This window comes from Prionailurus bengalensis, chromosome B3 (assembly GCF_016509475.1).
Source record: "Prionailurus bengalensis isolate Pbe53 chromosome B3, Fcat_Pben_1.1_paternal_pri, whole genome shotgun sequence".
Classification (NCBI taxonomy): domain Eukaryota; kingdom Metazoa; phylum Chordata; class Mammalia; order Carnivora; family Felidae; genus Prionailurus; species Prionailurus bengalensis.
In genome coordinates, this window is record NC_057355.1 from 31,269,413 (window position 1) to 31,296,521 (window position 27,109).

General features: G+C 57.0%; 1 protein-coding gene across 1 annotated transcript; it reads right to left on the bottom strand.

Moving 5' to 3' along the window:
- Positions 1–1,839: 1,839 nt before the first annotated feature.
- CB3H15orf39 (chromosome B3 C15orf39 homolog) lies at positions 1,840–11,313 on the bottom strand. Its single transcript, XM_043554976.1, has 3 exons — positions 11,140–11,313; positions 5,111–7,834; positions 1,840–3,182 (listed from the first exon to the last, which is right to left on the bottom strand). The coding sequence occupies exons 2-3, from the start codon at positions 7,782–7,784 to the stop codon at positions 2,815–2,817; spliced, it is 3,042 nt and encodes a 1,013-aa protein (XP_043410911.1). The 5' UTR covers positions 7,785–7,834; positions 11,140–11,313; the 3' UTR covers positions 1,840–2,814.
- Between the last annotated feature and the right edge of the window lie 15,796 nt (positions 11,314–27,109).

The window sequence follows — 27,109 nt, forward strand, 5'->3', positions numbered from 1 at the left end:
CAGAGTGGATGCAAGCAAGCCCAAACCCAAGGACACTTCAATGGAAGGGCAGAGGCTGACAGAAGCCTCTAGCTTCTGTGCTGAGCTGAAGCTTCGACTCTTCTGACAGGATGCTTGGGTCTGGGAGGTTTATAGGGTCTGAGAAGCAGTTGCCAAGCTTGGAGTCCCAGGTTCTAAACTAGAGGCAGGAGTGGAGCGTTCTCTGGCCCCATCACCCCCATCTGAGAAGAGGTCTACAGAGGATTTGATCTGGTGGCTAGTGGAGAAAGAAGCAAGGGACCCCCTGCCAGTCATAGTAATCATAGGAGGGGCCTCTCAAGGTTCTTCCAAGGGAGCCAGCACCCTCTTCCCAGGAGCCCAGGCTTTCACTGCCTCAAGAAGACACAGAGCCTGGGAGTTGGGTCCCTCTGGGACAGAGGCAGGGGGTTTGGGATGGGAGTGTTAAATGGGATGGATCGCTCTACAGATGTAGACACCTCCGAGGGGCAGCAGCTAGAACACCCAGGGTCAGGGTCCCCATGGAGGCAACAATGTCCCTGAAGAGCCCACCTCCCTGCCAGCCTCAGTCCAGGGGCTTGTCTTGTTAGAGATAGGAGGGGGTCTGCAGGACCTTCCCCTGACTTGGGGCCTGGAAGGGCTGCACTAGGCTGGGCTGGGGGCTGAAGGAACTGCCTGGGAAGAGGTCTGGAGTGCACAGAGATCAGCCTGCAGCAGGGCTTGGTGCTCACTGGCTGGGATGTCCCTATAGCCTTCCTCAACTGCGGCTGGGCCTGAAGGGGCAGTGAGCCAGGTTAGGGGGTAGCCCATGGGCTGGAGACACTATTCTAGGAGGGGGACTGTGGGGTCAGAAGAGGCACATTCAGGCAGGAGGGTTGGGCCTTGCTCCATCTCCCCTGTGGGGGTTTAGGGAGACCCAGCCCTTTCACCCCAACCCCTTTAGTGAGAACAAGGCAGAGCAGGAAGCACCTGATTACCAAGGGGGGGTTCTTCATAATCCCCTTGGCAGGCATGGCTCTGCTCTCTTCCTTCCAAAACACCGGCTCTGAGACAAAGCTGCCCCGTCACTTACCTTGAAGGGTTAACTCCTGGTGGCAAAGCTAGTGGGTCGGGCTCCTCAGCCTTTTGTACTGGGTTAGAGCCCCAAGTGGGGCAGCCAGGAGGCAGGGCCTCACTCAAGCTGGAGGCTCACCTGAGTGCCATCTTCCTTTTATTAACTGAGGCCAGAGACGCACCTAGCGTCTTGCCTAGTGAGGCCACCCGAGTCAGAGAAGCCTAACCAAACAGGCCTGGGCTCAGCCATTGGGGCCAAGCAGAGCCAGGAGGGATCCTGTAGCCGGGCTCAGGAAAGACTCACCAACACTAGGACTGACACTGGCAGGTCTGACCAGCCCTAGTAGACCAGCCTCCGGTCTAGATGGAGTGAGACACCACCACAGCAGCCCCGAGGACGAACCTCTGCAGGAAGAGCCCAGCAGAGGCAGGGTCTCTGGAGGGCATGCCGGGTCTCCCCACACCAGCTCACATGTGAAGGATGAAGTACACCTTGGTGGGCATGTCCTTGGTGCTGGGGTGTGTGGTGACTAGCATTTCTCACCGGGTGGTGTGCTATAGACCAAAAGCCACCAGGACCCACAAGGGGATGGGCTTTCCCCGAGCAAGGAAGTGGCTGCCCAGTGGGTGTGACAAGGACCCACATGGCCAGAGCAAGCCAGCACAGTGGTGCCAGAGAGCCTTGGCACCTTCTGGGCTGGGAACAGGGAGAACTGCTAAGGACTAGGCACCTGATGATGGCCTATTAAACCTGTGGACGCCCCGCCAAACACACAGCCAGGCCCCAGGTCCAAAAACAACCCAATTGCTTTTAATGTTTAATGGCCTGCCTCCAGGGCCCACAGCCTTATGACAAACCTTAGCCAGGCCAAGGGCCCAGCCTGCCAGCCTCTGGCTCAGGTTAGCACTCTGCAAGGAGGTAACTCATAGCAGGCATGACAGATGGGGCTCTAGCTTGGGAGGGCCAGGGGCCCCAGTCCATATCTTCAGAGACCTCCCAGGACTGAGCTGTCATTCAGCCTGTCTCTTCTAGTCCCTGAGTCCCTGCAGCTGCATGACTTCTAGCAAACACAACTTCTTGGGAAAACACACAAGGATGTCAGCCCCAGGCTGTATCCCTGCACCCCCTGTAGTGCAGGAGGGAAGAAGCAGGCTTCCCCAGAGTGCTCCAGGCTGGGGGGTCAGGGCCCAACACCAAGTGAGGGGGTATAGCCCCAGGCTTTCCTGGGGATGACTCTAGAAAGTGTAAGTCATACACACTGTACAATAACCAAGTCTCATGACACACAAAGACTTTCTAGAAGAAGGTTCTGCTTGCCTTAGCCTCCTACTCCAGGCCCCGGCTGGGATTTAGGCCCCGGTCCTGGGGAGGGAGCAGAGAGCAAACCCTAATGGGTGTGTGTCAGGCATCACCCCACAACAACCCTGTGAGGTAGGCTGCGTTGTCCTATCTTACAAATGGAGAACTGGGAGCTCAAGGAAGGAAGTGACTTGCCTGGTTACACAGCAAGGAACACAGGAGCCAGGATTCAAGCCCAAGTCTGTTGAGCTCCAAAGCCCACACATTTTCTCTAAGGAAAAAAACAGGAAGTAGTTCTTTCTAACGAAGGCCCTCAAGTTAAAAGCGGGGTCTCCAGCCCAGTGGGGGCAGCAAGAGCTGGAGAAGCTCCAAGGGTGTATCCACTGATGGCCCTGGGCCGCTGGCCTATAAGGTAAGGGTACAGAGTGACCCCCACACAGCAGCTGTCCAAACAGCAACCAGTGCTACAGGTGATGGCTCTGGCCACCCAACACCTGTGGGTGGGGCACAGGCCGATCCGGCCCTGAGACCTTGTGGCCCCAAGTGGGCAGTGCTAGGCCATTGAGCCAGGCAGTTTCCAGCAGGTTGCGGAAGCGAGCCCTTAGTGTGGGGCCAGGTGGGCTGGCGCTGGTGGCAGGGGTAGGTGAGGCACCGTGGGACCCTTCCCCAGCATTTGCCTCTGCTTTCTCCGGGCCAGGGGTTGGTGGCTTCCTCCCCGGCTTCCTGGCCTTGGGGGCAGGTGACTTCCAGGCCAGGGTTGGGCTTTCTGGCTCATCTCTGGCCATGGTGGGTTCTGAGGAGGGCACAGATCCAGCCTCAGTGTCCAAGTCACCTGGAAAATGAACACACAGTCAGGCTGCAGACCCCAACACCTTAGGTCCCATCTCCTGGCCTCCCAGCCACCTAAACCAGTGGTTCCGCTCTGCTCGGGCCTGGGTGGCCCCAGCAGGGTCACAGACATCATGACCCTTCCCCACACGTGCTGGAGGCCAGACCACCAAACTAAAGGGTGTGATTCTCCCCTGGTGATACCATAGCTCTGTCTGATGAGGGTACCGCTCAGGAGAAGTGTCTGGTGCAAGAACAAAAGGAAAGGGGCCAACAGGCCAGGAACCACTGGCCTGTACAGGCAGGGAAACTGAGGTATGAGAGAGGGCCCTGCTATACATCAGCACCATCATCTTTCCATCATACCACCCCAGAGCTTGGAGTGGAGGAAGCAGCAGAGGGGACAGAAGGGGGGGGCTTCTGACCAAGAACACACCTACTAGTAAGGGAGGCTGTCAGGGTAATACTAAGGACACCCACAGAAGGGTGGACTCCCCCAAGGATCGGGGGAGGACCCACAGCCCAGGGAGGGAGTGGGGACTGGGATGCCAAATCCAGCCAGCGGCAGGAAGCTGGGTCCCAGTCAACTCTGCGCTATGCCCCAGATTCCAGCAGGCTCAGTCAGAGCAGGAGGGGACTATGAAGTGCCTGGGCCCCATTGCCCAGCAAGCTGTCCAGGAAATACGGCCCTGTCCTCTCTAGGCCTAACAGCCCAATTGTACAGAAACAAGACGGTCTTTGCACCCATTAGGGCAAATGTCCCAACTGTTTAAGTGCTCAGGGGACAGCAATGCTTGTCACCCAGACCCCAAGCTCCACATTTGTGCCTCATTGCCTCAGGGTCTTCTCCACCCTGACCTGAAACTTGGACAAGGTAAGGGCCCAGGCCAAGGTTGCCATCATGGCAAGGGGACAAGAAACAGTTCCTGTGGAGACACAGCCCAGACACAGGCTTGGTGGCAGGGATGGCGAAGCAGCAAGGGAAGACTATCGAGAGGGTCACAGGCCTCAGGCCTCAATATGCCACATGCATGAGAGGCCACGATGGACACCGCCTGGCACCATCCCCAAAGTCCTGGCCGAAGAAGTGAGTGTACACACCATGAAACACCACAGCAGCTCCCGAGAGCGGGGCCAAGCTACCCACACCAATGCACATGATGCTCCAGGACACAAAAAGAGCGAGCTGAAGAACAATATGCACAAGGCATCATTTAGTAGGGGAAAAGCAAACCACAAAACACTGCTCCGACTTATGGGTGCACTACCCATAAATACGCGGGAGGACTGAAACACTACACATTCAAAAGGCAACAGTGTTTTGGAGGGGATGGGGGATTCCTGCCCACTTTCGGGGATGAGGTGCCATTCACTGAGATGGAGAAGGCGGGGGGCAGAGGACTTAGGGGGAAGCTCAGGAGCGTGGGTCTGGGAGGAGTTAAGGGTCAGACAGACATCAGGTGCAACAGGCCAACATGCATTCAGTTCTTTGCGGCCCAAGCCCAGAAGGGAAGCCGGGCGGGACACAGACACAGTGGGGCAAGACGTCAGATAGAGAACACAGCCTGGTCAGAGCCCTAGAACCCAAAGGAGAAGCCTGCACCAAAGCCAGAGAAGGCACAGCAGAGGAGGAGGAGGGAACCTGGGAAGGTGCTGCACCGGGGAAGGCTGAGAAAGTTTCCATAGGGACAGAGTGGTTGGCATGCTCAGAGGCTTACAGAGGAGGCTGTGAAGGCTCTCGGTGCTGGGGTGAGGGGTCCACAGAGCCTACCCTGGATGGCCAGCCCCCTCCCCAGCATGAGTTCTTGAGCCTCCCTGCCCTTTCCAAGGTCCAGGCATCCCTCAGCCCCTAGCCGTGACCATTCACACAGCCCACACACCTGTCACTCGCTCACACGGCTCCGGTGGCTACTGGGGCTGCCCCATGCTCACCCAGCTGGCGGCGCACACAGTCACGCCACTGCAGGCCCAGCAGGTCAGGGTAGATGTCGGGCAGCTGGCGCAGCGCCAGCAGCTTGAGCATGCGCGAGGTACAGCCATGCAGGGCCCGCTCGCGCAGCGCCCGCTCCTCTGACAGCGTGGTGGGCCGCAGCTCCACACGGTGCTCCTGCAACACATGGTCCACGGAAGCAGGGGGCAACCGTGGGAAGAGCCGCTCCTTCACCAGGTGGATGGGCACGAAGATGGCACCGGCCCGCACCACGTGGGGGAAGGGGCACTGCTGGGTGCACACGAAACTCTGCAGCTGTGACAGCAGCTTGCCCAGCAGCCCCTGCACGCCCTGGCAGTCCTGCCATGCTGCCCGGCCCCACGGCCCGGCCATCTCGAGCCACTCGCGCAGCTTCTCGGGTGGGGAATGGGCCACCGAGCCCGAGATGGCATCGCACAGGGACGCATGCAGTCCTGTAAAGTGTTGCTCTGGGGAGTCCGCCGTGGCGGGGGTAGAAGCCGGAGTCGGGGCCTGGGCCGGCGATGGAGCCGGAGCAGGGGCTGGGGTCGGGGACGTCATGGCTACAGCTGGAGGACTGGGCAGCGCCAGGTTGAAGCAGGCCACGGGCAAGGGCTGGCTGAGAATCTGTAGACCAAGGGGCACAGATGTGGGCGTAGGTACAGGCTGGGCAGACGCAGGGGCCGGGGTAGGCGCAGATGGGACCACGGCTGCAGGCAAGGGTGCCGGCCGGAGGATCTTGAACTTTCGGAACATGAAGGCCACGGAGCTATGGAAGTTGGTCCTAGGGGTGGCCTCTGTAGTCGCTGGCACCCCGGGTGCCTCTGGGACTACCTTTTCCAGGTCAGGCAGATCCGAGACCGTGTTTCCCACACCGGGGGCATCCAGGGCCGGGGGCTTGGCATGCGCTGCAGGACTAGGAACCCTGACTGGAGCCTCTGCCATGGGCTTCTTCACACTTAAGTCCAGTGCCACCTCCTCTCGAAGCGAGCATCGTGCCTTCGAAGGGGTCTCCCGGGCTGGCAGGGGTTCCCCACAGCCTTTGGCAGGGCTCTCCCTGGGGGCAGGGGCTGAGTCAGGCTCGGCCGCGTCCTCAGGTGCCTGCACATCCAGATAGTCACGGTAGGGGGCCAGGCTGAAGACATTGTCAATAACAGGCATGGGTGGAGAGCTGGGTGGCAGCGTACCCTGATTCTGTGGAAGAGACTGGCGCTCCTGGGCACAGGCTGGGAGTGCCGGTGGGGTGCGAGGGCCCGGACTATCTTCGATGACAATAGGCGCTCCAGGGTGTTCATCAAGCTGGGGCTGGAGCTGCTCTTTCCTGCAGCTGGGCAGCCACATCTTCTCCTCTGCTTCCCGCACCGGCTTCTCTGCAGGCCTTCCGGGCTCTGGGCATGGCTGGCTGGCAGGGAGAGGCTGGCATCCTCGCTGGAAGGCACCGGGCTGTGGCACAGCCTGCACACTGTTTTGGGAAGGTGGCGTCCCTCCGAGCCCTGGGGATGCCCCATAGAGAGAGAGGTCATCCCGGGCATACGGAAAGCCCAGTGTCTGGGGAGCAAAGTCCAGCGGGCACCGGGGAGCAAGAGGCGGCTCCAGCTTGAGGCCTGGTGAGGGTGCTGGGAGCGGGGCAGAGGGGTAGGAAAAAGTGTCCAGGCCCACTGGGGGCATATAGGGTGTCTGGGCTGCCTGCTGCCTCAGGTAGGGGCTGCTCAGCCCACCAGCTGGGTACCCAGTCCCTTTGTGGGCTCCCAGAGGCTGCAGTGGGAGCACTGAGCTGTAGCTGCCCTGCTTGTCTGGGTGGCGACAGGCTGGTGGACAAGGCAGGGCCTGTGGAGGGTGAGGGTGAGGGAGCGGGTAGTGGGTGGGCACCGTATCCTGGCAGGCTGGCCCCAAGGGTTGGGCCAGCTGGGTCCAAGGACTTGGGGGTCCCTCAGACAATGCCTGCTTGGGGTCCCCAGAGTAAGGACCCGCATACTTGGAGGCTAGGAAGCCTGTGCTGTGGATGGTCCGATACTTCTCCAGGAATGCCTGACACGGGGAGAAGCCCACGGAGTTTTTGCCGGATCCCCCAGCCGGCACCCCACGCAAGAAGGTGCCATCCAGAGACTGGCTCTTGCCAGGAGTTGGGGTCAGTGAACAAGGCGGGTCAGCCGGGGGTAACAGGGGTCCAGTCACCATTGTCCAATCAACATCCAGTGGCCTCTTCACCGCCCCTTCGCCCAGGCAAGTCGAGAGCCCGTAACACAGAGGGCTACGGTAGACAGGTTTGGGGGCCGCCAACGGTGGGCCTGGGTAGGAATGAGACTGGGGACCGAAGGGCAGGAGCTCAACGGGGCCAGAGTCCTGCACCTTCTCAGAGCTTTCTGCTGGTGGGCGGTAGAGCAGGCAGCTGGTCAATAGGTTGTCTGTCCGAAGAGGGGGTCCTGCCACGCTGGTAGGGTACAAGGGTGGGTATGGGGTCCAGGATGCCAACCGCTCAGACCCTGCCTTGGGAGCACCCCCCATAGGGCAGGAAAAGTAGGCACCCTTGTAGCTGCAGGGGTCCTGGTTACCAGCAGAGGGGGGCAGGCTGTGCCCGGGTCCGGAGTCTGCCTCTAGGCGGGGGAGCTTGCCATATACCACAGGCCCCAGGGTCCCCAGTGGCCGCTTCTCCGCCATCACTGTGAAGGCTTCAAGCCCTCAGAGGCCCCAGCTACTCAACTGCTGACCTGGGGGAGAGAAAGAGAAAGAGAGAAAGGGAGGGGCTGTCAGAACGGGTTCCAGACAAGCAACGGAGGACTGCTGCTTTCACTGGCTTGTTGCCACACCTAAGAACTTGGCACTTAGTAGATGCTCGATAAAGACTATGAATGAATGAACGCATGAGTCATACAACACAGAGATGTCCAATGTATACTCCCCACCCCCATCCCAGGAGCCTCCTTCTGTTCAGCTTCTCTCCACATGACTCCCAAGACCCCTTTCTTGGGGTTTCAGACTTTACAGAGCACAGTCTGAGGATCAGCTCACTTGGCTACCCCTGTTCCCCATATTGGGATGAAACGCATTCATCCCAACGTCACTGATAAAGGAGATGGGACAAGAGGTAGGCTTCCTACCTCCCACTATAGCTCTCACTGCAGATGCTATAGGGTTCTCAAGGTGCCCACTGCAGCCAAGATGCGGAATTGGACATTGTCTGTGAATTCAGACTTCCTGAGACACTCTTCAGCTCTCACTCTCTGACCTGCCAGTCTTATCAAAAATGTCAGAGCTAAGCCTGGAACCCAGGTCCCTCAGCCCAGAGTGACACAGACACTGGGCCTGGTTTCACAGGGTAGGGCTATTCCCCCAGGAGAGGCAGTGGGGTGCACAGCTTTGTACAGGCCCTGCCCCCAGCTGGAGAGCCAAGGCTGTCCAGTAGATGGTGCTGTGACACCAGCAGGAAGGTCCCAAAAGTGTCCAGAAGGACAGCCTTGCGTGCATCCCAGCCCCTAAGCTGCAGTTGGGTATTCCAAGGCACATGAGGGCAGCACAGCACCAGGGACAAGCAGGTAGGGAGGTGGGAGGGTGTGACTGTCCAGGGAAGGAGTCCCCAGGGGCCACAGAGTGCTAGCTGGCAACTACCCCCACTGTACCGATAGAAAAACTGAATGCCAGAACAAGACTAAAGTCCTGAAGCAAGGCCAAGCAAGGATTGGGAGCCGGGCCCAGAGAGGTCAAGCATCAAGGCAGCAGGTATGCAGTGATCCGTGAAGGGTCATCTAAGGTCAGTCTTCTTAGGCCACATTGCCCTGCCTCTACCTCTCCTAGTACCCTGGTCTCCGAAACACTCAGGTGGCTTAGAAAGGATGAATCAGCTCACTCTTGTTATGATTAGGCCATGGTTCAGGTGCCACAGGTTTCTATCACTAACAAGCCAAGCCAGCCGTCTCTCCCAGCCCTCTCCTCCCTTCTGGCTAGTGGCCAATGACAGCCACAGGCCCAGAGTGAGACCAACACATTTTGGGGGCAAGAAAAGCCAAGGGTAGTGTGAGGGCCAATGCTCACTCCTATCCTAGCTTAATTGTACCAAGGAAGCCGGGCAGGACTCTCACAAAGTTGGCTCATCTCCTGGCCAGAATCCCAACACCTCAGGCCAGCCTAGGAGACAGGAAGGGGCGTCAGGGCAACGGTACTGAGAGCAATGCCCTATAACAGAGATCTGCATCCCAGAGAGAAAACCCCAACCAGCTGCACGGCAACCTTACAAGGAGCTGTACCGTGTTGGGGGTGTTAAGGCTCCGTTCCCCGCCCAAGGATAGCTCTGGATTAATTAAGTGCTGGCTCTGGTCTCACCACCCCCACATGCCCCTTGGGGCCTGCTGCACACCCACCCCAATCCCAGGAGTCCTTCTCTCCTGGGCTCTGCCCATTGCGTGCCCTTTGCCCTGGAGATTTCCTGAGACAGCCTCCCCTCTACCCTGGGACTCAGCCAATAGAGGCAAAGCCCCCCGGGGACCCTCGGGAGTCTTTAGGGGAGAGATGAGGGTTCTGGGGAATCAGTGGAGGACTATGAAGGGTATGGGGCTGACCTGACCTCCTGCCAGTAGAAGGCCCCTCCCCACTCAAGACAGTAGCCAAAATGTAGGTGCCTTCTTCCCTGACACACACACACACACACACACACACACACACACATACTGAGGAGGCAAGCGATTGTTTGGAGAAGGGCAGGACCACAAGGAGCAGGGTCACATCATCTTTTGGGCCACCAAGCTGTCTGCTGACTGAGGTTAGAGTTGGGCTGGGAGGATCAACCTCGGCCAGGGCCTAGGGCAGGGACAAGGAAAAGGACCCCCCCGCCCCGACCAAGCATCAGGGGAAGCAAACAGAATCTGGAGCGCAATTCCCTCTTCCATCTCCTAGCTGCTCTCCGGAAGGCCCGTGGACGGTGGGAAAGACGAGGAATAAGACAGCGATCCTGCCTGGCTATGACCAGCGTCTGGCCTCCCCTAGAGGGCTGAACCAGGCCCTTCCCGGGGTTCTCACACCTCCCACAGCTGAGACTCTGGGCCCTGCTGACGTGAACAAATGAACCTGGGGCGGCCCAGGCTCCAGGGGAGGGGGAAGGGTCGCAGGATCAGCCTCCACCACCTTTCTTCTACCTGCCCCGCCCATAACCGTGGTGCCAGGGGCCCTCGGCCAACCTGGCTTTGGGGCTGCCGCCGCGCCTGACCCCGCGGCTTCCGCGTGTCCCCATGCTCTGCCCGTTGGCGCTGGGGCGCACGTGCACCCCAGCAGGCTGTTACACAGGCCGCAGCCACGCATGCAAACCCGTGCTTGCAAGTACGTGCACGGCCCACATCTGCACACACGCCCCTTCAGAACTGCGTTCTCCCCTCGCTGGGGCCCGGCACACGTGTGCACCCCAAGAAGGCCCGTGCACCCATGCCCACGGACCTACACCCAAAGACAGGCGGGAGGTCAGGCGCAGGGGGCGGCCTGGCCGCAGAGTTCGGGCAGCCACCGCCTCGGGGCGATCCCGCCAGCCTGGGCTGCGGCCAGAGAGTGAGTCAAGCCGTAGCGAGGAAACCGCAGGGCCGTCTCGTCCCAGCAGGGCGCGTCCAGGGCCCTGCGGCGCCTCCGCGCCCGCCGCCCCCCAGGCCCAGCTCCCCGCCGCCCCCTCATCTCCGCCCCGGCAGTCCACGTGAGCGGGGCCCCGAGGGAGGCCCGAGGGCTCCTGCCGGAGCCGCTCCTCACCGGCCCCTCGCCGGATCTGGCGCCAGAGCCCTGCCAGAGCTGCGGGGCGCTCCCGGGCCCCGGGAGCCTCGAAGTTCGGGGAAAGTCGGAGCAGCCGCCCGCCCCCTGCCCCTCAGCCCGCCAGCCCCGGGCCCGCCGCAGCCCCGAGCCGCCGCACCTCTGCCCAGGCCTGGGGCGCTCCATGCGCCGGTCGGCCGGTAGGGGCGCCCTAGGGCAGCGCCACCCGCCCCTTCCCCACGCGCCGCCCGCAAACTCGGCCCAACTTTCCGCGCCGGAGCGGGCGAGCTCGTACCTGCAGGGCGCCAGGCTTCCCGCCGCTGCTGCCCGGGGCCGCGACCGCATCGTCCAGCGCCGCGGAGGCCGCGGGTCCTTGTCGGGCCAGGCCCTGAGCGGGAAGTCGCGGTGAGCACCGAGCTCGGAGCCACCCTCCTCGCGGCCGTTCGCGCCGCCGCTGGGCGCCGTCTGCGGTCCCGGGCGGGGCGGGCTGGGGGCGGAGCGGGGGCGGGGCGGCCCGCGTGGTGGAGGCTGAGCCCGGCAGCGCCTCTGGGAGCCCACGTTCCCCTGGGCCCGGGGTGCGGAGGGCCTCCGGCGGCCAGCCCTACCCGGCCCCGGCCTCGCGTGCCGTGCACCGTCTGTATCCACCGCACTCCGCGAACCGCTGCCCAGCGCGCCCAGCACACACCTTCATGCAGTCACTCCGTGAGATCATTCATTCATTGCCACTTTCTAGCTACGTGGCCTCGTGCATGCCACTTGACCTCTTTGGGCGTCAGTTTCCTTATTTTAGTAAAACGAATTATATCATAGTGGTGGTGCTGTAAAGGCTTAGAAGAGGTTGTATTAAGATATCTGGCACACAGTAGGTGCTCCGGTTCCCTTGGCCAGTACTAACTAGTTGCGTTAGAGAGCTGGAGAAGGGCTCCTTAGTCTGTCCCTCAATCTCAGTGCAGCCAGTGGGAGCAAATTCCAGACCAACATATGTCAATCCCTGTTAGGGCACCACATGTATCTGAGGAAGAGGTGATTTCCCCATCACGGTAATGAGCCAGGAGTGAGGGTGCTGGGGGTTACGAAGTGGCCTCAGTGGGCACCTCTGAACCTTTTTGGCAAACCTCCCTCAGTAAGACAGGTCTGAGCACGTGAAGCCTGCGAGGTGGGATGGGGTGGAGCATTCCCAGACAGGAATGATATGTTGCTGAGAGAGGGGCTGGAGAGGCCCACCGGCTGTCTCCATTTGCCCTGACTCTCTGAACCATCTGATTTTGGATGTGAAGCCTCTCAGTGCTGCTACCTTTTCGAAAGAAACCTGGTCCCTCACAGTTCCTGGGATGTCCAAGGACTGGGGACAGGTGTGTGCAGTGGAGGAGTGGGGAGGCAGGTGGACATGCCAAAGGTCAGAGCAAGTTCATGGGGCAAAACCACCCAGGCCACCTGCTTGGATCCCAAAGGTCAGGGCTGCCTGAGTCAGAGGGCAAAGCAGGCCTGAGGCCATAGGTTCCAAGAGTCAGGAAGCAGCTGGAGCTGAGGAGGAGGGGCTGGACACTAGAGGTAGAAAGGGAAGAGGAAGTGGAGGTCACCTGGGTGGCAGGGAGGGGGAGAGAGTGTCACTTCGTTGAGAGCTGGAGGGTCCTTAGAAATAGAGTTTGGAGAGAACTGGGGAGCAGACACTCAGAGAGGTTTGGGGCTCTCCTGAGGGTCCACAGCAGGTTGGGATAAAAACTCAGATCTCCTGGCTCCTGCACCTTGGCATCAGGAAGGTGCACCTGTGTGTGACAACTGGGGGTATTGGCCAGGCCCCCGTTAACAGGCTGTTCGTCCCCACTCTTGCTCCTCACCACCTCTGCACTCCCCTCCCCGTTCTTTAGCCTAACACCCGGTTCTCTCACCTCTGCCCTGCGGCTAAGGGGTGGGAGGAGGTTCAGTTCTTAGCAGCTAGGACTCTCAGGTTGTGTGCTCAGTTCACCCGATGTTCTCTGCAATCTCTCTGAGCCCGAGTGGGACCCACCCAGGCCGGGATGAGCCTGGTGAGACCCTAGGGGCCAGTTAAGATTCTGCAGCCCCCCTGAGTCTTGCCTTAATCCACAAAGACAGCAGCCCCCTTAATCAGTATCTCGCCCCTTCCTTTTCAGCATCACTTAAATACCTTGCACTACAAAAGCAAGGACACGGTAGGGAACTTGGGAGCCACTTTGTTGTTACTTTCTGTGCCTCAATTTCCTCATCAGCAAAATGGGAACCTTGAGATCTGCCTCACAGACTGAGGTGAGTGTTGCACAAAATCAGTGTGGGAAATTGCCTATAAGTGGTAAAAAGCTCTATAGGGTATCAGCTGTGAACTCCTGAAGGCCCCAACCTTGTCCTTTCCTTCTCTACCCCAGGGGTCATGTATGTGCAGACTGTGAAGAAAAGCCGCTATCAGGTGTCTCATGGATGAAGGAAGGTAATCAACACAAGGTGACTGCCTTGGGAGCCTCCACGTGTTTATTAGGCTGTGGTCGTGGAGAGGAGAAATGGTGTTGTGGCTGGAAGGGACAGTGTTAACAAAAGCAGAGAAGGGAGCAGCCTGTCTTTCTGTGGGCTTCTCGGGTGGGGTAAACAAAGAAAAGTAGCATAGAAAAGTCTGGAAGGGAGGTTTCACACTCCCCCAGCTTCCCCTCCTCCCCCCACCAGGTCTGCACAGGCTCTACAGGCACACACTCCTCCTGTACCCCACCCCTGATTACTCCCCCTTGGCTCTCTGGGAAGGTGAGGTAAAAGGTCACCTCCCCGAACCTCAGCTGTACCTACAGTTATTAATAATGTTGTTCCCTCTAATGAGGCCACATTTGCTATTTACAAATCTCTTTCCTTCCTCCGAGGAGCTTCTTCTCACCCCAGAGGAGGGAGATGTGGCGCCCACAGCCACACTGCAGGCAGAGAAACAGAGAAGTATGGCATCTTTCCCTGAGACACACAGCAGTGCTCTCTCCAATCCTTTCAGACCCAACTATACACATTGCCTCCTCCAGGAAGGCCCTTGGACTGCTGCTGCAGCACTGTCTGCCCTTTCTGCTTCCTCATCCCTTTCCTACTCCCACTTAGCAGAGGAATATTTCAGTGTTGGTGGGTGGGCTAGACAAGCACTCCTACTTGACACATGGCCCTGTGCTGGTCACTTAATATGCATCTCATTTAATTCTTACAACAACCATATGAAGCCGGGGTCTGAAAAACAGGCAAACAGGTTTGACTTACCGAGCTGTGTGACCTTAAGGCAGCCCCTTAACCTCTCAGTTTGCTCATCAAATGGGTATAATGAGAACATGTCACAGGGCTCATGCAAATCCAATGAGTTCACAGCTTGCTTTATGGTAAGACCTTAACCAGTGGTAGCTCTAGAGGAGGAGGGGGAAGTGGCTTGCCCACAGAGCCAAGAAATGGAGGAGCTGGGACTCCCCACGAAGAACTGTGACCCCAAACCATTCTGAGCAAAGGCTCAGGTACAGTTGGTGGTCAGGAACTCTCTGCCACCCACCCACACAAAGCCTGAGGGCTGCGCTGACCCAGCAGCCATCAGTGTGGACTCACACCATCTTAGGGAGTCTGGGTTGGATAGGACCTGGGGTGAGGGGCAGGGTCAAGGCATCTCATCAGAGTGAGCTCAGCCCCTCCCATGGGTATGCTGGCAAGCCAGAGCTTCCTTCCACTGGGGAGGCAGTAACCTGCTGTCCTACCAGGTGAGCAGGGAGTGGGAAGCCCCTAAATTCCAGAGGAGCCCCACTCCACCTCCCGAGGAAATCAGAGTCTCTCAGAGGGGAATCCCAAAGACCAGGAAAGGGAGATGGGCTTTCACTGGGCCCCTCTGGAGGACTGTGCCTGCCAGCCTACTGGCTAGACAGAAAAAGCCCACACACAGTAATTTTGGGACCTTACTGCAGGGGAGGGGGGAGCACTTTGATTAATTAACAGCCAGGGTGGATTAACCATCCTTCCCATCCTTCCTTCCAGTGCTGTTTCCCAGTGCACTGAGAGAGACAGATGTGAAACAGACTGTGGCATTTCAGTGTGACGTGTGTTTGTGTAGGGATGGGCTGCCCAAGAGAGGCCTGAAGAATAGGGTACTGTGTAGGGGCCCCCATTCTGGTTGTGCCAGAGCCCAGCCACGGGGGTGGGGTGGGGGGGCGGGGGGACGAGGGGGTCTGGCTTGGTTTTGTAAGCAGTGGGAAACATTACCTTCCTACCTCTAGAGAGGTCTTTCTAATGCCCACATCTGACCCCGTCACCCCCCAGCTTGGAGCTTCCCATGGCTCCCCAGTACCCTCAGGATCTAGTTTCTCACTCTGGCTTCTGCCTGCCTCCTAACTGGCCCCCTCCAACCAGCCTACCACTAGAGCCCCCAGAGCCAGCCTCAGGGCCTCGCTGGGGCATACCTCTATGCTTTAGAATATGCTCTCCTGGGCTGAGAGCACTGGCCTCTGCTGCTTGTCCAGCTCTTTCTTTGCTAATTCCCGCTGGTCTTCAGGACAGCTCAGGCCCTCTTCTATGGGAAGCCTTCTAGAACTCTAGGCTGGGCTTCTTCTGAAGCCTCACAGCATTGCAAACTCCACTCCGCCCTAGCCTAGCCTCAGTTTCCTATGCTACCACGGCCTGGTTATAAGCCTGGCTGCCCTGCTAGACTGGGCAGGGACCTCTTCCAGGGCAGGGCCTGGGTCTGCCTGAATGCTGATACTCTAGTGCCCAGCAGCGGGTGGAGTCTGGCCATGGTTAGGGAGTGGAGGTCTAATGGTAAAGCAGGGCTCTGCTCATCTGAAAGGGAAGAAAAGCAGAAAAACTTCCTTGGGCCCAGAGATGAGGGCCTGAAGGGAGCCCCTACAGCCGAAAGCTCCCCTAAAGCCCCTGTACTTCCCCTCTCAGCCTCCCGGGACCCATGACACCAAACCTCAGACCAGCAACAGCCTGCTGCCAAGCCCACTTCAACAAGGAAACACTGAGGCCCAGAGAGGGGCAGCCACATGCCCAGGGTCTGGGGTGGGCGGGCCTTGAACCTAGGTCTCCTGAAAGCCTGTCCAGTCTGCACACCAGCTTCCTTCTTGTTTTGACGCGGCCTTCCCCCCACCCCCCTCCGCCTCCCTCTCCATCCCCAGACCCAGGATGGAAAAACACCTGGCTGAGCTCCACCTGAGCTTTGGGCTGCCTGCAGCCCCCTCCTTGGAGGCCCCTAGCCTGGAGCTGGGGGTGTGAGAAGAGGAGGGGGAGGACCAGTGAAAAGGAGAGAGGCTGATGCATTTCCCCCTCAGTGTTGCAGGAGGCTGCAACCTACCCGGAGCCTGGACTTCTGCCAGCCTCCCTAATCACCTCCTTTCCTTTCCCCATCCAGGGCCTCTCTCTGGGGATCCCCTCCCCCACCTCTGTGCCCTGGGCAGAGCAGCACAGCTGTTTCCAGGATGGTGGTTTGGGCCTGGGCGGGCTGTACCCACAGCCCTGACTCCTGCCCAGTGTCTGTCTCGCTTCGGCCTCCGTAGGGAATTACCTTCCCGCAGCTCCCCAGTTCAAAGGTCTTGGGGGGCTGCCAACACAGCTCCTCCTGGCCCTGCCCAGGCCCCCTCCCCCAGTGCTAGAGCACATCCCCTCCTACCGTGGGCAGGCCGGGCCGGGGGACTGTCCATCGAAACCTTCCCTTAGCTTTAGCCGCTGGGGCAGTGGGGTCTGGGCCAGGTGGTTGGTGCTGCCCCCTCGTTAGTGGCCTGCTGGGGTTTCCGTCACTTAGGGCTGGTTACCAGGCAACCGCGTCGGGAGGGCTGGCTCTGGCTGAGGCTGGCACAGCCGCTGCTGCTGAGGGGGAGGCGTGCAGCCAGGCCAGGGTCATGGTCAGGAGGCCTCTTGCTCCTGGGAGGGGTGGGGGTGGGGCCTCAGCTCTGCAACCTCAGAACTCCTGTCATTGTCTCAGCCTAGACTCACAACCCAGCCCCAGGAAAGGGGTCTCCGAGGCCCTCCATGGTCCTCCACACAAACACTCATACTCAGAGTTTCTGGGAGCTTGAGGGGAGGCTGAGTGGGAGCAGAGAGGGACCGGCTGTATAGCCGTGTTGGGCTTATTGACCACCACCCTGTGGCCTGAGGTGGGGGACAAGAGGAGTCAGATTTCCCAGTGTACAGGGCTTAGACCTGAGTTTAAATCCTGCCCTGCCTTTTTTTTTATTAAAAATTTTTTTTAATGTTCATTTATATTTGAGAGCCCGACATGGGGCTCAACCCCACCAACCGCAAGATCATGACCCGAGCCGAAGTTGGATGCTTAATCGACAGAGCCACCCAGGTTCCTCATAAATCCTGCCCTGCCTCTTAATGGTTGTGTGGCCCTGGGCATGTTAATTCCTTGTCTGAGCCTAGGTTGCCTCGTCTGTAGAACGGGATGCTAACCCCTGTCTTATAAGGCAGCATGCAGTATGTAAAATGCTCAAAGCAGCGCCTGTCACGTAGCCTCCTCTCCATACCTGTTCATTCCCTTCCTCTGAACCCCAAGCCTCCCATGTTACGGGGGACAAGCATTACAGATGCTGACAGCCCACACACCGGCCACCCAGCATTGCCAGGTGACCCAGGGACGTGCCATCCTCAAGTCCAAGAATAACCTTGTGCCCTCACCCTGCCCCTTGCTCCCCCTGTCCCTCCTGCCTTGTTTTTTCAATGTAATACTCATATAGCCCTTTACTATGTAGCAGGGCACTGGTTTAAGGGCTTTACAAATATTAATGCATTTAATTTATTTAATCCATTTAATGGATTAAGTCACTTAATCCGTTTATTTTATTAATCCATTTAATGGATTAAATGAGGTAATGCTGAGGTAGACCTGGAGAGCTGTGTGGGACAGGGGCCCAGGCACACCTCCTTGCCATGCTGGCGTGGCTTCACCCGGCCGCTGGGTTAGATGCCAGTCCCGCCTCTTTCCACAACGCCAGGCTGGGCTGGTGTAGCCGTGGGCAGGTCAGAGTTTCAGGAAGAGCAGTGACGGCTAATTAAAACTTTGGCTCAGGGAGGCCCCCTCGGGGCAGGGATTGCCTCAGTTAGCTCCCTTGGGGAGGTCCCCTAATTGGACCCACAGGCTCTAGTAATGATGCAAACTCACCAGATAGAGGATAACAGGCAGGGAGGGAGGGGAGAGAGGGAAGGAAACAGGTTGGCAAAAATAATAATAATAATAATAATAACAACAACATCAACAACAAGCCCCCTCTCGTTGTGAGGGGAATGACGGGAGTTGCCAGACTATCACTAAGTTGCTGTATGACTTTGGGTAAGTTGCATGGCCTCTCTGAGCCTCCATTTCCTCACTGGAAAGTGGAGATAATAAGAGAGCTCCTGGGGGTTGCTGTGAGAAAGTATGTACAGAAAGTTCCAAGCACAATGCCTGGCCCAGAAGTAGGGACTCATAAAATCGGAGCAATTATTATCATGTTATTAAACCAATATTATACCAAAGGCCTTTCGTACCCATCTTCTTGTTTAGTTCTGGGGCATTGGCCTCCTAGCTGTCTCTCCTGATTACCTGAGTGTGGGTCCTGGGCCTGGGGAGGGATGTGGAGGAGCAGGGGCTGTGGGTGCGGGTCAAGCAGGAGGTCACACAGCAGTTGGGATGCAGAGGGAGCCAGAGTCTGCAGAGTGGGGAGGACCTCACTAGGCAGCGAGGAGAAGAGAGGGGGTGCTCGGTGGGGTGAACAGCCCCAATAAAGGCCTGGAGACCAGAGAGAATGCAGAATGTGGACAGGAGCCATGGGGAGCCAGGGCCAGAGCTGTGGTCTGCTGAGATACCTAGGCCAACGTGAGTGACAGCCACACACTGCCCTGCTGAGGCCACAGTGCCCCCTAGCTCCAGGGTGCTGAGAACGCCTGCACTCTGCAGGTGGGCTGTGAAGCAGGGAATTTGAGATCTGGGCGAGGGAGGCGGGTGCTACTTGTTGCCTTTCTGGTTGCAGCCAAGTGGTCTTACTGACTCCCCTGCCCTCTGTCTGGGGCCAGTCTCATCCCCAATCTGGGAGGTCTCTGTGGTCACGGGGCACGAGTTCATCTCCTCCGGCTCTCCGGCCCCCTCAGGAAGCCACACAGGCCTGTTCTCGGGACAGGGCCCAGGCCAAGTTCCAGAAAGAGTCAGGGCCTGCCATGGGTGAGACCAGACCCCTCAAAGATGACCCAGCTCAATGATGTCACTTCTATTTTCACAGGCAGCCTCCAACAGCACCCAGCCCGGTGTCTGCCTGGGCTGCAGCAAGCCTGGAGGCCCCAGGACAGGGCGGGGGGGCTCCCTTCTCCTTGAGGGGTCCCCAGAGCAGAGCAGTCTGCCCCTGCAAAGTGCTCAGTGGACCCTTCCAACAAATAGGGCCTCAGAAGACAAGTCCTTTCGTGGAGGGAAAGCCAGGGCCAAGGTATAGAGGCGACCGGGCTGCATTTCAAAGCAGCTGGTCAGCGCTAGTGAGTCAACAATTCCTGAACAAACACGGCCCTCTGGACCTGGGCCTCTCTCCTCACCCTCTGCTGGCAGCCCCTTCCCCTCCTGCAGGCCTCAAGTCCTGTCAACTAGGCCATCTGTAGCTCACACAGGCTCCAATTAGCTCAGTAATTAGCACCTCATCAGGCCTGTCTACCTTTGAATAGCTCTCCTGGGAAGGGGTTTCAGGAGGTCTCCATGACCTCAGGGGCCCAGGGCTATGGCAAGTCCTAGCAGGCCTCCCTGCATTCACACATGCCCCCTAGCACTTGCTAGTATGGGTTTCCCAGCATAGGGCAGTGGACCCAACTGAAGAATCCCTCTGAGATTGGAGCAGGGCAGCTGAGAAGTAATGGAGCCTCAGGCAGGACACAGCTTCTCGCAGCAATCCCCAGGGCCATGCACTGCACCCACACAAACCTCCTCACCAGCTCTGCTTACTTAGGAACCCTTGGCGGGTTAGGATATCGGGATATGGGCAGGGCAGTGGGGAAGGGTAGGAGGATAGCCAAGTCCCCAAGGTCCCCTAGGGAAGAAGGCAAAACCAGTTGGGGTAATATCAGGGGGCTGAGGGTAGGATGGCCTGTGGCTGGTGGGGTCAGAGAAGGCCTCCTGCAAGAGACAAAAGTAGGTGGTAAGTCGTGAGGTGCTGTCAGCGTGTGTGGGGTCACAGCACAATGGAGTGGCTCCGGGGGCAGAGGCAGGCAGAGATGTCCCCCGACTAAGCTCAGTTCCTCCATCTCTAACATAGGGACAATGAGAGTAACAACCCCCAGGGTCTAGAGAGGATTCGAGAGGCAGGGTGTGGGATGGGCAATAGTGCTATGGGGGTAGGATGCAGGTGGCATTGGCACCCAGGCCACGGTGTAGGAGTGAGCGGCCAGGGAAACCACATCTCATGTCCCTCTCCCAGACTCAGAACAGCAGTGGCCCTAGGAGTGGGCGTCCCATCGCTCAGCCTTGGGGGAAGGAGTGCACACTGGGCCTGAGTAACGAGTGTGAAAGGCACAGGGGACCCAGACAGACAGGAAGTCAGCCCCACCACAAGAGGAGGCCTGCAGATCGAGGCAACCTGGGGCTGATGGCCCGCTGTGGTCAGTCATGAAACTCGCCTCCAGCAGCAGGAGAGGCACACACCCTGCAGAGGCTCATTGCCAGTAAAATCTCCTGCTGTTAAGATTCTGGCTCTCAGCCTAAGATTCTGCCCCCATCCCAGCCCATCTTCACCCCCATCTGGCTCCCAGTCCCAGCTCTGGCCTCATTCCTATCCCAATTCTGAGGCAACAGCCTGTAAACACACCAGGAAAATCCTAATAGGGGCAAAGGCCTGCAGTGGCCCTGTTCAGTTAAGGGGAAGCCTCCATGTTTCCTTGTGTCTGGTGGGCAGCTGGCCTGTTTGTACCCAGAAGTGGAAGCATGAAACCCTTGAGGGCAAAGAGTTCCAGAAGGCATTTGGGGGAACTGGGGAGACTTTGTCCACTGCTCAGCCAGGCTGCGAGGGCTGTGGGAGATGAACCCAAGACATGGGGCTGGGCTTGGACACGAAAGGCCCACACGGCCCCCAGGGCCCACCCAACCACAGCTTTCTCCATGAACTGCTCTCAGCAGGGCCTGCCCAGAACCAAGCCACCTCCTTCAGCCCCTCAGGTAGCCAGCATCCCTTTGAACTTTGAGGGGCTCCCTGATTGGCTGACCCCATGCTCAGGTTCAGTGGGTTCAGTGGGTACAGCACTACCCCCCCCTCCAGAGCCAATCCCTGGGGACCGGGACTGTCACTGTGACCTGATATGCTGCCACCAGGATGCCAGGCTCCCCACCCCGTGACAAGTCAAGACAGGCCTCACAGAGCAGAATGATCTCAGGAATGTGCTCCTGGGGCCAGGAGACTGGAGGGAAGGGGGCCCGCACTCTGTGCTCGTGCTGTGCTCGAGTGGCCAGGGAAGATTGGTGCCCGTCCTTAGCTCACATCCCGCCTCTGCTGCTCCTTAGCCGTGTTGCCTTAGGCAAGTCACTTCACCTTCCTGAAGCACAGTTTACACAGGCAGAAAACTGGGATAACTGTCACTTACCGGCATGGGACAGCCAGGCAGACTAAGTGAGGCTGTGAACATGCTGCAGCCTGAGCTGGCACAGGGCAATACTCCTGGAGGAAGTCAACCTGAGGGGCCGGGGGGACCCAAGCCGGGCTGTGCCAGCGGCTCACATGCACGTGGGGGGACTGTCTGGCCCGGGACAGGCAAGAGCACCCCTTCTTCTAGCACAGGCTTGCCCGGGGTGTGCACTGCTCCCCAGCCCTACTCAGCCTTCCCTCCTCTATCTTCCTCCCTTCCCCATTTCCTGTCCTCTCTCCTCCCCACCCCTCTGCCCGTGGATTCTGTCCAGGGCTGTTGACTCCTCTTGTAATGAAAATAATACCAGTGCAGAGACTTACAGCTCATGAAGCTTAGTGGGCTGGCATGCACAACCATCTCCCGAGCTACGGGTTCATAGGCCTGTTGTGCAAAGGAGGAAGCCGAGGTGAAGTGACTTACTCAAAGTCTCACCACCAGGAAGCAGCAGATCCAGGAGTCAAGCAAGCCTAGGGTTCCTCACTCCCAACACTGTGCTCTGTCACCCGGAATGGAGGCCTTCTGGCAAGGCGGGACTCACAGGAGCTGCGACAGATGAGAAGGATGTCACGTCCACCCATGAGCACCCCTGTGCACAGACAGACCTCCAGACGTGGCTTTTCATGCATTCTTTCCCGCATTCATTCATTCATTCATCTGCTTTCTTTCTCAGTGTGCTGCACCCTGCCAGGCCTGTTAGGTCAGGGTGTGTATGACCTCTGTGTGTGGTCACAGGAGCCACTAGTCACAGCCCTAAAGGGCCACTAACCTCTCCTTCCTGGCTCTGAATAAGGAGGGGCTGGGAAGGTGGGTTTTGGGGTGGGGGTGTTCAACCACCCCTCCCCCCTCTCCAGCTTTGCTCCCAGCACCCCATTCCTGGCACCCACTGCTCTGGGGTTTGCACCAAGTTCCTCCACCAGACCAGCAAAGGCAAGTTTGCATCCTGGCTGCACCCCAGCCTAACTCTGTGACCTCAGGCACATCACTGGACATGGTTGGCCTGCTTTCTCATCTCTAAAACGGGGCTTATGCCTTTCTTATGTTTTTTTTTTTTTTAAGATTTTTCTTTAAGTTTATTTATTTATTTTGAGATACAGGGAGAGAGAGCAGGGGAGGAGCAGAGAGAGAGGGAGAGAGAATATCTCGCAGGCTCTGAGCTGTCAAGCGCAGAGCCTGACGTGGAGCTTGAACTCACGAATGTGAGATCATGACCTGAGAGGAAACCAAGAGTTGGATGCTTAACTGACTGCACCACCCAGGCACCCCAACCTTTCTTATGTTCTTATTGTGGAGGGGAGGGAGGTAGGAAGTCTTGAATGAAAAGCACCATGTGCTGTGATCGGTAGCTCATCCTCTCCCACCTGCCAGGGATGGAGCTGGTTCCCCTCCAGACAGCTGCCCTAGACAGCACCTGGGGGTGGGTGAAGGCCCAGCTCACCCAGCTGGAATCCTCCCTCCTGCTTACCTCAGAGGAGCAGGCATGGGCAACCCACCCCACCCTCAACCATCACTTTATGCCAGGAGACCTCTGCAGGGCGAGTTCCACTGGGCACCCACCAGCTTCCCATCCCTCTAGCCTCCACCTGCTTCCACAAGGCCCTGGGAGCACCCTGTCCCCTCCCTCCCTATTTTCTATCTTTGTGCGGGGTCCACCTGCATTCTCTTTCACAAGCCCCTCTTTGCTCAGTGTGGCTCTTATGTGGGTCTGTGGCCCGCAGGCACACCCAGCTCCCCTCATCCCCTTCTTCAGTTCAAGGTCCAAGCCCAGGCTGCCCCAGGCCCACCCCTACTGAGCTGGAAGACTGGTACAATCCAGACAGGCGTTGACTACCAGCTCAGTTTCCTCATTGGTAATCTGGGAATAAAAATACCTAAAGATACGTTGTGACACTAAATTAGAAAAGCAATGTAGCTAGTATATAGGTGAATATAAACGATAGGAATAAATGGATAGATAAAGGAACATACTCGTGAGTCTGCTCTAACTTAAAAAAAAATTTTTTTAAATGTTTATTTATTTTGAGAGAGAGCCCGCACACGTGCTCGAGCAGGGGAGGGGCAGAGAGAGGGAGAGAGAGCATCCCAAGCAGACTCCTCCATGCTGTCAGCACAGAGCCCAACGCAGGGCACGAACCCATGAAACTGTGAGATCGTGACCTGAGCTGAGATCGTGAATCAGATGCTTAACCAACCGAGCCACCCAGGCGCCCCTAACTTCTTAAAACAATGCCAAAACTCTAGTTAGCAAATTCTGATACTAGTATATTGCTAGCGATTCCCATCGTGGGCGCCATCTCTGTGTCTTTGAGGTGCCGCTGACAGGATACCCTTGTAGAGACAGACTGCCCAAGGGAGGCTGGCCTAGGGAGGCCTCAGAAAAAAGTGGGAGGCTGAGTCAGGAGTCAGGATAAGGAAGGCCTGGGAGGCCCAATGAGGAGTTCTCTTACTTTGGAGGGTCTAGAACAGCAGCCCAGGACCCACACTATGTGTGGGACCCAAGAGGCTGCTACCTGAGGGGCCTCCTCTATTCCTCGGCCGTCAGCAGAGGCTCCCCACAGGGCAGCTGCCAAGCCCACCTGGACCCGGAAAAGGAACCCCTCTGGGCAGACGGAGCCCTGTGCCAGGATACCTGACTGGGGGCAAGAGCATGGATTTCAGGGGCTAGACACCATTTTGGCTGGACACCCTTGTGTACTGCCCAACCTGCAACTGGCAGGAACCCTGTGACACCCCAGTAACTCTGAGGATGGCAGCAACTTAGATTTCTCCAGGCAGACTTCCCACCCAGCAGCTCCCTGTGTGCCCGTGGCCTCTAGGCCCACTGCTCCCCAAGCCAGACCCTCTCCCTCCAGCCCCTCAGCACCCACTGGCACAAAGCAGCGTTGGTATTAGACTTTGACCAAAGGTCAGGAGGATGAGGAAGATGAACATCCCAACTCAGAACAAGCAAGGCAGACAAGCAGTGGCCATCTTGTTTTCAAACCCATCAGCTATTTCCTGTTCTGCCACACCCCACTCAGGTCACAGCTGGCATCTTCTTTTCAGGTCCCCCTTCCCCCTTTCCCCCCTTGTTCTCCTGTCCTCATTCAAAGTGATTTAGCCCTCCACGCCCCCCCCCCCATACGTGCAGACCAGATATGGCTCCACGTTTCTAAGCCCGCCCAGGCCGTTTGCTAAGTTGGGGGTACCTATCAACCCCGGGCCACAGCAACCTTTGGCTGCGGGTCTGTCTTCTCACAAGCTGCACTCATTCTCAGTCGGGGTGCCCTTGCCCACTCATGTAGAGAAACAGACAAAGAAGGATAGAACGATCTTTTTCTTTTAGGAATTTCTTCTTCCCCACAAGTTTGGTCCCAGTCACATCTCATCATTTTTAATCTGTTAAAGCCGATCGCAGACAGTTTTTAGATTGTGAGCACATGCCACAGGTTTATCATAAACTGCTTAGCAAAGGAACCAGTCAAGGAAAACAAAACACACTAGATTCCTCCAGCATCCTGGGAGAAGCTGTGTAATGCAGGGGTTTGGAGTACAAACACTAAAGCCAGACTGCCGGGTTTCAGTACCACTTTTGCACCTTTCTAGCTGTGTGACCTTGAGCAAGTTTATTTAACTTCTCTGTGCCTCAGGGTGCCTGGGCAGTTCAGTCAATTAAGCGTCCGACTCTTGGTTTTAGCTCAGGTTATGACCTCACGGTTTCGTGGGTTCAAGCCCCACGTCGGGCTCTGAACTGGCAGCGTGGAGCCTGCTTGGGATTCTGTCTCCCTCTCTCCCTGCCCCTCTCCCACTCGCACTGTCATTGTCCCTCTCAAACAAACAAACAAACAAACAAACAAAAAATCTCTGTGCCTCAGTTTCTTCACCCATGGACAATGGATAATAATAGTACTTATCTCTGGGAATGCAAGCTGGTGCAGCCACTCTGGAAAACAGTATGGAGGTTCCTCAAAAAAGTAAAAATAGAACTACCCTACGACTCAGCAATTGCACTACTAGGTATTTATCCAAGGGACACAGGTGTGCTCTTTTGAAGAGACACATGCACCCCCATGTTTATAGCAGCACTATTGACAATAGCCAACGTATGGAAAAAGCCCAAATGTCCATCAACGGATGAATGGATAAAGAAGATGTGGTATGTATATATATATACAATGGAGTATTACTCAGCAGTCAAAAAGAATGAAATTTTGCCATTTGCAACTATGTGGATGGAGCTAGAGGGTATTATGCTAAGTGAAATTAGTCAGGGAAAGACAAATATATGACTTCACTCATATGAGGACTTTAAGAGACAAAACAGATGAACATAAGGGAAGGGCAACAAAAAGAATCTAAAAACAAGGAGGGGGACAAAGCACAAGAGACTCGTAAATATGGAGAACAAACAGAGGGTTGCTGGAGGGGTTGTGGGAGGGGGGATGGGCTAAATGGGTAGGGGGCACTAAGGAATCTACTCCTGAAATCATTGTTGTACTATACGCTAACCAATTTGGATGTATATCAAAAAAATAAAATAAAATAAAAATAAGTAAAAACTAAAAATAAATAATAGTGCTTATCTCATAAGGTTGCTGTTTGTGCCTAAAATCTAGTTGGATTCAAATTAAATGAATTCATCAATGTAAGCTACTAGCACAGTGCCTGGCACACAGTAAGCACGATAAGAACGTCGGCTATTATTATTATGAGCACGTTTATAGAGGAGAAGAAACAGGAATGTTAGATAAGGTTGTTTAACTATGTACAGGTCTGGTTAGCTTTACATGGCTGTAAAGCTGTCACATTTGTATCAGCTGCATGGGTTAAACCTGGGTCATACCAAGCAGGACCATCCCTCCAAATTGCTAGGTGTGGGCTGTTAATCAGAAACACCAGCTGTAGTTGTCTTTTTTGAGCGTGGGCTATTTTTTCCCCCAAACTGCCACCTGTACCCCTGAATGACTATCAGAAATATCTTTTAATCAAGCAGAGCCTGGGGGCCGGGAGGTGGCAAAGAGAATGAGAGAGCAGAGAAGCCTGTTCCATCATAGCCAGGTGGTGCTGGCAAGGCTGGTGGAAGGCTCTGTTGCCACTAAGAGACGGCCAGGAGGTGCTGGGCAGTGAGGCCTGGGACTGGGGCAGCTGAAAGGCCTGTCTGTGGTCCTGGCCATGGGAACAGCTCTCAAGGGCCAACCATGGTTCCTGGCCACGGGCTACACTGTCTTCTGAACCCTTGCCCTGCATGAAGCTCCTTCCCTAAGTTCCCAGAGCCTTGGCAGTCCTCAGAGCCCTCTGCCCAGCCTTCTGCTGGCCTGAGTGTCCTGTGGAGGCAGGACTGCAGGAGGACTCAGCCAGGCTGAGCTGAGAGCCAAGAGGGGCTTGGCAGCTTCCCCGAAGGCTGGCGCAGTATCTCCCCCGTCTCCACCCGCCCCCCGCCGAAGCTGTTCAGGACCTGATGCAGAGCATTCAGTTAATAAAGCCCGGTGATGTTGTCTGGTAAAAGCAAACCCAAAGATACAAGGTTACCTGACATTTAGTAGTTCTTTCCAATAGGGACATAATGCCAACCGCATATGTTTTTTTTAAAGTTTCTCTAGAAGACATGAAAAGAGTAAGAAAAAACCAGGTGAAATTAATTTTAATCATATATTTTATTTAACCCAACTTATCCAAAGTATGATTTCACGTGTAATCAATACTTGGAGTTA